The sequence below is a fragment of the Peromyscus maniculatus genome, chromosome 6 (genome assembly GCF_049852395.1).
Source record: "Peromyscus maniculatus bairdii isolate BWxNUB_F1_BW_parent chromosome 6, HU_Pman_BW_mat_3.1, whole genome shotgun sequence".
In the NCBI taxonomy this organism is placed as follows: domain Eukaryota; kingdom Metazoa; phylum Chordata; class Mammalia; order Rodentia; family Cricetidae; genus Peromyscus; species Peromyscus maniculatus.
In genome coordinates this window covers 88,345,583-88,356,318 of record NC_134857.1, presented here as the reverse complement: position 1 = coordinate 88,356,318, position 10,736 = coordinate 88,345,583, and the positions used below count along the sequence as shown (strand labels likewise).

General features: G+C 49.0%; 1 protein-coding gene across 1 annotated transcript; it reads left to right on the top strand.

Annotated features, from left to right (window-relative positions):
• The first annotated feature begins 712 nt into the window (after positions 1-712).
• On the top strand, positions 713-6,605 carry LOC121820810 (glutathione S-transferase Mu 7). Its single transcript, XM_076574812.1, has 8 exons — positions 713-873; positions 1,132-1,207; positions 1,643-1,707; positions 1,991-2,072; positions 2,172-2,272; positions 3,338-3,433; positions 3,513-3,623; positions 5,693-6,605. Exons 1-8 carry the CDS (start codon positions 838-840, stop codon positions 5,780-5,782), a joined length of 657 nt encoding a protein of 218 aa, XP_076430927.1. The 5' UTR covers positions 713-837; the 3' UTR covers positions 5,783-6,605.
• Positions 6,606-10,736: the final 4,131 nt, after the last annotated feature.

Below are 10,736 nucleotides of genomic sequence, written 5' to 3'. Positions count from 1 at the left end.
AAAAAAAAAAAAAAAAAAAAAAAGACAAAGAACAGTTGTTTCTCAGGAATTCGGGGCAAGGTTTTCAAGTGTTGTAAAGAGAAATGTGTTCCGTCAATTGTCATAAATTACAGGTCCACATGAACAGGCCCGGCTGGGAGTCGGCACACCAGAAGTGATTATAAATCACAGCTCCTCAGTGTCTTACCCCCAGGATGATGCTGGAGAGAAAGAAAATGAGATCTTGGGCTAGGAAGGACCGAGGCTGGGGGAGGGACCTGAACAAGGGAGCGGCTAGGGTGTATAGGAGATACATGTACTTTTTCTGTTATAAATTTTCTCAAAATAAAAAACCGGGAAAAATAGATACATTTACTACATGATCCAGGACACACACACACACACACACACACACACACTAGAAAGACTTATCTTGCATGCATGAATATATATACATTATCAGGTTTTCCAGTTCTTCATTTTTCATGTACTCAAAATACAAGAGATAACTTTGCCCTCAGGACACTTTTGTTAAGGTTCAAGGCCTTCTGAATTGTCATCTCTAGACAGCCCCACATCAAAAAGAGCATGGAGCCACTAACCAGGATCAGGCGAGTCCAGTCCCGCTTTTTGCTTTAGGCGTCCGGCCAAACCACTGTATCTGAGCTCAGGCTGCATTGGCTCTCAGCCGCCCCTGCGAGGTTGGCCTGGCCCTCCCCCTGGACTCCGGTATTGGTCGAAACTAGGGGTGGGGAAGGGCGGTCTGAAGACCTGACAAAGCCAAGTCCTGCTCCCTGGCTGCTCTCAGAAAGTCGAGGCTAGTCTGACACTGAGTCTATTCTTTCAGACCACAGCACCATGCCCATGACCCTGGGTTACTGGGACATCCGCGGGGTGAGTGAGGGGTCCGAATGCAGAGTAGGACTTGGAGGAGGGGTAAGAACGCACGTAGTAGATGGGTTTGCCGAGGAGGATTGTCTGCTGGAAGACAATCTGTGGAGGCATGTTCTTGCAGGTGTGTGTGTGTGTGTGTGTGTGTGTGTGTGTGTGTGTGTGTGTGTCCATGCATGGAGATGGCAAAATTAGGACAGGGAGGTGGGGACTCATCTGGAGGGGGTAAAGAATCTCACCCTCTCTGGTGGTCTCTCACAGCTGGCCCATGCCATCCGCATGCTCCTGGAGTACACAGACTCAAGCTATGAGGAGAAGAGATACGCCATGGGCGACGGTGACTGCACCTTCCTAGCCAGATTCCTGCCCAACTCCTGCTCACTGGTGCCCGGCAGCCCATGCCTCGGCCCCTTGTTGCTCACTTCTTCCTCTTCTTGTTGGATCTAGACTGTGTCCCTTCCAGAACCCTTAATTGTGTGGCTAGCTCTACCAATGGAAGATGCGGAGGAAAGATTAGTGGGTCCTCTGTATATATAACTGGGCTCCATTTCCTTAGCACTTGGCTAAATCTTTTGTAAGTTTTAGTGATGATGAAGGAGCCGACAGCCCTTACAAATATCTTCATCCTTGAAAGCTTGCAGTGGGAGACTGCGGGAGTCAGCTTGCAGGTCTACCGCCTCAGAGAGCCTTGTCTCTGGCTCCTTGGGAGGGTCTTGGGAAAGGGGATTGAACACATGCATCCTCTGATTTCATATTATCTTGTCCACCACAGCTCCTGACTATGACCAAAGCCAGTGGCTGAATGAGAAATTCAAGCTGGGCCTGGACTTTCCCAATGTAGGTGCAGGGAAGGGGAGGTTTGGGGAAGGCGATGGTGTCCTTATTTTGCACAGATCAGGAGGTCTGGGATCGGCCCTTCTGCTCTCATCTGCCCACCCCTGCCAACATCATCTTTCTGGGATGGGCTGTATCCCAGCTCTTCCACTCAGTGTGCGCGTTGTGTTCATGGAAAGTTTTCCATGTGAGGCACCTTGAGTGCCAGGCCCCATTTCTGTCCTCACCCAAGGAAGGGATGCTGGGACTTCATATCCCATCTGACCATCCTTGCTTGTCTGTCCAGCTGCCATATTTAATTGATGGGTCACACAAGATCACCCAGAGCAACGCCATCCTGCGCTACCTTGCCCGCAAGCACAACCTGTGTGAGTGGGGCCGGCTGCAGGGAGGGGGATGGTGACCACCCTCCTGGGCTTTGTCTGGTGGGATGCTGAGAGTGAGCCTGAGTGCTGTGTGTGCTGCAGGTGGGGAGACGGAAGAGGAGAGAATTCGTGTGGATATTTTGGAGAATCAACTTATGGACAACCGCATGGTGCTAGCCAGGCTTTGCTATAACCCTGACTTTGTGAGTCCTACTCCGGGCTGGGTGAGGTGGGGGAACAGAAGTTTGTCCTCTTGCCTTCTCATCTGCTCTGTGTGTTTAATATCTAAACTTCTCAGTGCTGCTCACCTATAAATGGTGTTCTGGACTGCAGTGGAGTCACGTGGTACATCATGGGGGATGAGACGGGACTGTTTAAGGCCTTCTTGGTTACATAGCATGAGGTTGTCTCAAAATCAAAAATACCAAAACAAAACCAACCCTTCCATGCACACACCACACACACACCCCTGCCCACAGGGTGATCCTCAAACCTCAGAGTCTTGTCAAATGAGACTCCCACTGAGCCTCACTGCCTTTAGCAAACAGAGCAAACCTCCACAGTGGGCATGGGTACCTGGGTGGTAAAGACTGTGTTTAGAATCCCCCAGCTCTCTCCGCCCACTCCTGCCCTGGGTTATGTTTTTCCCCTTGGCTTAAATCATCGCTGCTTTGTACACACGCAAACAAGCAGAAAAAGTGGTGCAACCTGGACACGGAAGAGCGTCATCACCTGGGGACTGTTCCCAACCAGATTCCCAGAACCAGGTCCGGGGTGCGCATGGTGATAGGCAGATGTTCCCAGTAGGCAATTCACAGCCAACCAGCCCTCCCTTGTTTCCTTTCATCCTCTCAAATTCACGTCACCTTTTTTGAAACTGCACTGAAGTCCCGCCCTCCTCCTGTCACTTTACTATGGAGAACATGCCACTTCTTTTCCAGAACGCTTTAGTTGCTCTCTGCCTAACATCTGAGTCCCCTGCCTGCCCACACAGTCCTGAGTGTGACCCACAAGAGTGGTTCTGAACATCGGTGGTGAGTCGCAGGGACAGTGTGCGCCTGTGTGCCTTCTCATGGCCTCTGATATCAGATCTGGTGCCTGTAGGAGCTAATCAGTGGTGACGTAATAAATGAAAGCCTGGATTAACCCAGGCCCAGCCTCGGGAAGGTGGTTGCACCTCTGCCCAGATGAGGCCTTCACAACCCTATGGGCCCAGCCTGTGCCCACAATCTTGTGAGTGAGGGTGGTCACGGTGTTTTCTGTTGTAGGAAAAGCTGAAGCCAGGGTACCTGGAGCAACTCCCAGAAATGATGAGGCTTTATTCCGAGTTCCTGGGCAAGCGGCCATGGTTTGCAGGGGACAAGGTAAAGAGAGGGAGGAGGAGGAGCTGCCGTTCTTCCCAGGTTACCAGATTCCAGCGCACTCACTGTCGGCTTCCTGCAGATCACCTTTGTGGATTTCATTGCTTATGATGTTCTTGAGAGGAACCAAGTATTTGAACCCAAGTGCTTGGAAGCATTCCCAAACCTGAAGGACTTCATATCTCGCTTTGAGGTGATACTCCTAATCTTCTTTCTTCTTCTTCAATGTCCTTCCTTTCCCTGAAAGGTCCTTAGTCCTGGAACTATATTAAGAACAGCAGCTGGGTGGCGGTGGTGCACTCTTTTAATCCCAGTTCTCAGGAGGCAGAGTCAGGTGGATCTCTATGAGTTTGAGGATAGCCTGGTCTACAGAGTTGAGATCCAGGACAGGCATCAAAACTACACAGAGAAACCCTGTCTCAAAAAACCAAACCAAACCAAACCAAACCCAACAAAACAAAAGAAAACAAAAACCCACCCGAGTAGCATTTATTGAGTGCTTGCTTTCTGGCAAGACCTGTGCTCAGCATCTTTTATCTACCGGGTGAAATTGATCATTATGATCCGATTACAGGGCAGATTGAACTGCGAGTCCCGTTGGATAGATAAGGAAACAGACTATAGAGGGTAAGTCCCTCACTAGCAGAGGTTGCACCAGGGTCTCTTATGTCTGGCCTCTAAGGTCAGCAGGCAGTAGCTGTGTCCCTATTTTGTGCCAAAAGGAAGAGCCTTGGGCTCTTGTGCTGCTCTGGAGAAGGAAGAACATGGCAGGAGTGTGTAAGCCACAGGCATTCAGAGAGGGAGTCATGGTAGGATTTGTGTGAACTAGCCGTGTGTATACAATACTTACGCCTGATCCTCAGAATGCTTCACCCCATCTGAGTCCATGCCAAACCCCAGGGCTGTTTTTGGGTGCTGGATTTGAGAGTGTATGTGGGCCCTTTTCAGGGTTTTCTTCTCCAGTGTTGCATGGTGTGGGGCTTTCCTTCCCTGTCTTCTTCCCCGGGTCTCCATGAGGCCATTGTGTATTCATCTACTTATTTCCATTCCTATTCACCGGCCTTCTCCTCTGTATGAGGCTCAGTGTCAGACCCAATGAGACATGGAAAGAACTCCGTTCAGAGACGGAGTAGCAGAGAGCTATGGACATAACAGACATGGTACCAACTGGGTGCTGGGATCGAGGCTTGGCCCTCACTGCACAGCTAGTCATGGGTCCCCCAGAGTCTCCTCAGCACCCACAGAATCTGTTCTTTTAGAGACTTGACAACTGCAGGCCACGGAACAACAGGTTTGTAGTCTGGAACCTGTTCCTTAGAGCAAGCAATACATCTCAGCTAGTTCTCACCAGCTCTGGCTCTGGTCCCCCACCGTGGCCTTGAAGTGTATCAGAATGGTGCGCTCATGATAGGGAAGGATAAAAGAGCTGAGGGCTGCAGCCCACGGCCTGCTCCACCTGCCTCCTTGGTAACAGTCAGCTCTAGGTCTCTGAACACTGTAGGAAGTATCCGAGCAGGCTCTCCTGGCAGGATGGAACAAAACACACCCAGCATCTCTTTGCATGGTCGTCTGTAGCAGGGCTGGCTATGAGGCAGCTTGGGGCACAGTGAGATAGATGGGCCTGAGGTTGCACATAGAACAGGTTGGACCACTACTTTCAGGGGTGATTAGAGCTGCTCAGCACTCCAAGCCACCCCTCCCCCTTGTGCATTTCATCCAGGGTTTGCCAGGGAGGTCACTGGCTGGGGGCTGGGCTCTCTGTTCTGCTGCACTGGCCTGTTCTGGCCCTCCTTGTCCTGTGACAGGCAGTTTCTGTGTAAACCAGCCAGGAGTGTGTTCCCTGTGAAGAAGGAGCGTGTCTGTGAAGACTGGGGGTGACAGGGTCTCCTGCGGGAGGACAGGAGGGCACTGGACTGGGCAGAGAGGGCACAGAATGGGAGCCCTAGAGGCAGCTGACTCAGGCCCTGTCCCATGGACTAGCTGTGTGAGCAGGAGGAAGCCACCTCACCCCTCTGGACCTCAGCTTTTGCTGACGTGTAGACACAGTGAGACTGATCTTGAAGGATCAAGTGGGTTTTCTGAGCATGAGCATAATCTATATGGGTCCAAAGCCGTCATTGCGCAGAGTCTTTGTAGGAAACTGAAGAGTTAGTTCCCTATCCAGAACTCTAATACCAGAGCCTCGGGGAAAAGCTGCTCCTGGCGTGGGGCTGCTTATCCCAGAGCCGCTGGCCTGAGCTCCCGCTCCCTCCTCACTCACAGGGCCTGAAGAAGATCTCAGACTACATGAAGAGCAGTCGCTTCCTCCCAAGACCCGTGTTCTTAAAGATCGCCATCTGGGGCAACAAGTAGGGCCTTGGCAGGGTGGGATTTAGGATTAAGATGCCAGATGTCCTTGGTTTGCAGGGAGCCCTGCGGAGCAGCCAGGACCTCTGCAGCCCCAGAGCCACCGTTTTCTTCTCCCTTCTTTTCCATCCCGTCCAGACCCCCAAGTCTCACCAGCTCTCTTTTTAGGCTCATTCAGTGCCTGCCCAACATAGGTGCTCTATGCCCAGCAACTCCTTTCCATGATCCAGGTACCCTTCTGCACTGCAGTGCCCCCTACAGGCTCCAAGGTGCCCTTCTACCCTGCAGTGCCCCCTACAGGCTCCAAGGTAACCTTCTGCACTGCACTGCCCCCTACAGGCTCCAAGGTACCCTTCTACACTGCAGTGCTCCTTACAGGCTCCAAGGTGCCCTTCTGCACTGCAGTGCCCCCTACAGGCTCCAAGGTGCCCTTCTACACTGCAGTGCTCCTTACAGGCTCCAAGGTACCCTTCTGCACTGCAGTGCCTCCTACAGTCTCCAAGGTACCCTTCTATATTGAAGTGCCCCTTACAGGCTCATGTTTTTGGATACTTGGTTCCCACGGATGGCCACTTTGGGCAGTTGTGGGTTCTCTGGCAGGTGGGGGTCTATCTGGAGAGAGTAGGTTGCTAGGAGCATAGACTTTGACCTTTGTAGCCAAGTCCTCTTCTGCTTGCTCTCTGTGTCCCGCTGAACAAGACATGAACAAGTTGCACTGTGACGGAAGCATGCGCCACTACATCTGTGACTCAGACCTACTGCAAGCCTCCCCTGCCACTTTGAGCTCTATCTCCTGAACCATGAACCAGAATAAATCGTTCTCCACTTAGGTCATGTTTGTTTGGTATTTTGTCACAACAACAAATAACCAATGAGAAGCCTGATTCTAATGGACTCAGTACCTCTTCAGATGCTCTTCAACACTGAAGGCCATCTCCTTGGTCCTTCTGAGGTCTCTAAGTCAAAAGTCACACTTCATGGGGACACTTCATGGGGCCATGTGACTCTTCACATTCTTTTTTTTTTAAATTTATTTATTATGTATACAGCATGTATGACTGCAGGCCAGAAGAGGGCACCAGATCTCATGACAGATGGTTGTGAGCCACCATGTGGTTGCTGGGAATTGAACTCAGGACCTCTGGAAGAGCAGTCAGTGCTCTTAACCTCTGAGCCATCTCTCCAGCCCCCTCACATTCTTTTATACACACTGTTAGCGTAAGAGTTGGTCGACTCAGATTCCTTCGTCACCAGTTCTTTGTTTGCGTCACATACTCCCAAAGTGATTTCAAACCACACCAAAGAGTGAGCCCCTGGGAGATTCCTTCAGGATCTCAGTGATTCCCATCCATGGTACCAGAATGAGCTGCTTTACAGGTAGGCGTTCAGGCCAGGCTTGGTTGGGAGAATATGACTACTCAACAAAGACTGCTTATCCAGAAACAATATATCCAGAAAGATAACTTGCGAAACCGATCAAGGCTTGAACAGGCATTTCCTAAAAGTGAATATCCAAGTAGCCTACTAGTCTGTAAAGTCACAACAAACCCCAGTCATGGTAAACACTGTAATATCCAAGTATAGACCGACAAGAATGGCTAAGATCCAACAGGCTGACAACAGCTGGTAATTTATGAAGTAATGGAACTTGTGTATTGCTGGGAGTATAACCACTTTGGAACGCTGACAAAGTCAACTCGTGCTGAGTAAGTAGACCTTTCACCCAGGACTGTCTCCCTGTGCTGTTGTCTTCCAAAAGCTGTGAAAGACTTATGCAAGGATGTGGGAAGCAGCTTAGTTTTCAATTTCGCCAGCAGGAAATTAATAAATCTAGTGTAGTTTACTAATATAAAGCCATTATCATGTAATGAAATAGTATGTCATAAGATAAACGGGGCAATGCTCTACACCACAGCATGGATGGATCTCGGTGACAAAATGTTGACCGATGTTGATAATGACATAATGTTGATTCACGCACATAGAAAGTACATCCTTTATCATTCCATTTAGATGGGAAGTGTGATTGGGTCAAACGCATGTTGATTTTGGCAGGGTTGTTTATTGACAGGAATTTGTGGAGTGCTAGAAACATTCCTTACCTAGATCTGGATGATAATTACATGAAGAATACAGAGAGCAAATTCACATAGGTATACACTGAAGAGCTGTACATTTATTGCATGTGAGTTACACATTGGTGGAAAGTATGCATTTTGCATACCTTACTGTTCACATTTATTGTGTGCTTCTGCCTATGAATGATAATGGTAAAATTGCATGTATTTTGGTTTCTTCTTGTTCATTAGTATTCTAGTGTTCAGGGCCTAGAAAATGCCCAGATCATAGTAGAGACTTGACAAATGTCTATTCAACCACATCACTTCAGATTTTCTTGACTTTTAATAATGTCTGCTTTAATCTGTGCACATACGTTCTTGCCAGGATCAGCGTGGCTTGGGTCCCAGAACCTTGACTGGGGCAGTGAGGGAATGGAGAAAGGACAGACACACATACAGTGACGCTAGGATCCGGTAGGGTTCTGCCACCACTATAACCTGGATCCTCAGCTTGTTTTTTAGGTAGAGCACAGGGGGTGGGGTGAGCTAATCTAGATTGAAGGTCACTGTAATCATACAGTGTTAGGCTGTGAACATCCGGGAGGAGGAAGCTACAGTTGCTAGTCTTTGCACACGCTGATCAATTGTTCATAAAGACTCTGACCCCAAAGAAAAGCTTTTATGTTCCTCTTGAATCTGAGCCATAATGGTTCTGCCAATAGTCTCATAGGTTCGAGGTCTTGTAGTTCTCAATGTAGCTGCGCCCGTATCAAAATAACGTTCACTCAGGACCTCGCTCACTTAGGGCTTCCTCTGTTCCCTACAAGATCTGCTCATCCTGGCTTTAACCTTCTATTTAAAACATTTTGGGGCTGGCTGTGTGGCTCATTGGTAGAGAGAGTATTTTCCTAGCACCCACAGAGCCCTGGCTGGGACCCCCTTGCCTGCCCAAGAAAGAAAAGAAAGGAAAAGAAAGACCATAGTCTGTTCTCTCTTTCTCTGTCTCTCTCTGTTTCTGTCTCTCTGTGTTTGTCTCTCTCTTCCCTCCCCCCTTCTCTGTGTGATGTATATGTATATGGTGTGTGTGTGTGTGTGTGTGTGTGTGTGTGTGTGTGTGTGTGTGCGCGCATACATGTGTGTGTTAGTTGCAAGTGTCTGTGTGTGAACATGTGGAGACCAGAGGTCAACAATGGGTGCCTTTCTCTATTGTTCTCCACCTTAAGTTTTAGGACAGGTTGTTGACTGAATCTGAACCTCTAGTTGGCTAGAAGAGTTAGTGAGTGAACTTCTAAGATCCTCTTGTCCCTGTCTCCCAGGCCTGGATTACAGGTACCCAGCCCAAGTCTGCCTTATTAAAGTGGATACCAGGGATCCGAACTCAGGTCCTCACACTCGCATGCCAAGCACTTTACCCAGTAAGCCATTCTCTAGCCCCCCGGCAGTGTCTATTTTTAAAAGTGGGACGTATCAGCATTTCGCTTACATGTACATTCATGAGACTTAGCTGCTATCTAGTAATCATACCTGTAGATAAAGCACGATTTTCCTAGTCCTTCTCATGCTATGGGGCACCTCTAACCTTTTAGCTTTCTTTACACCAGTACGGTTGCCTTTAAATTGTGTTGTCTCCCTTTTCTTTGGTTCCTGGGTTTTCGATGATCCCCAAAGGACAGAGTCTGGGGCACACGGAAAGAACAGTTGTGTGGTGTTTGCAGAGATTATGTGCCTGTTCTATGAGTACATTGACAGTGTCACCAGGAAGACATGTGGCCCCTTTCATGTGTCACCGAAGCACTGGAGTCCACTGTTCCATGTCTCGGTGCCTTTGAAGTTTACAATGACTCTTTGATGCTTTTTGCCTTCATTCTTGGCTAATTGTTACTGTGTGTACCTGTTTCCACTTGATGGATCAAGGCCTACAAATCTCCCCATGTAAAACTGTTTGTCCAAAATTTCCCCAGGGCTTAGCCAATTTCTGGTGAACAGTTAAAAGATGGGCTGCTGGCAGTTAAGATCTACTCTTCCCCTCTAGCTCAGTGTTATGAATTGATATTCAGGGTCAGGGTTTCTATCATAAAATAAAATGCTTAATTTTTTGTGTTAGTTTGACTGGACAAATGGATGCCCACACAGCTGTGAAGATACTCTTCTGCTGTGTCTGTGAGGCTGTTTGCAGAAGGGATTAGTATGAATGAGGAGACTGAGTAGCGAAGAAACATCCTGACCGGTCAGGCAGATAGACATTCCATCCGTCAGGGATCTGATGGAAACTGGGGAAGTGTGAACTTGGTAGCTTTGCTCGGTGAGGACATCCATCTCTGGTGCTGGGAACTCTGTGCTCCCGGTTCTCTGGTCTTGGGTAAGCAGAGACTTACGCCATCTCCCTGTCACTCACTCCTCTGTCATGGCTACCAGTTCAGATGCATTTAACAGCCCAGTTAGTCTTGCTTCCTTCTGACTGAGGGTGGTGGGACTTCCTCCATCTCCATAGTCACGGGAGGGGCTGCTGGGGGCTGGGACAGGCTGCTGAAGACTGCAGAGGGGGCAGTTGTCTGACTGAAGAGTCACCCCCTCCCTACCCTGTACCCTAGAGGACTAGGCTGCCTCTCTGGGTGCCCAGCTCACCATCTCTCCTTCTTATGTACAGCCTGATGCCCCTGGGGCAGGACAGTTTCCAGGTTCTCCCTGCAGGTAACTCCTCCTCCAGGGTCGTGTCCAGTCAGGTCCCTCACCTGCCAACCAGCAATTCTCAAGTAGTTAAAATTCAATTGCAGATTTTAACCCATTCATGAATTATAGACTGGGTCCTCTCCATCTTAATTACAAAAAGTTAGTGGAAATGGGGAATTTCCATAACTTAATTTTAAAGTAAGTTTTAAAAAAAACTCTTTCTGCTTAAT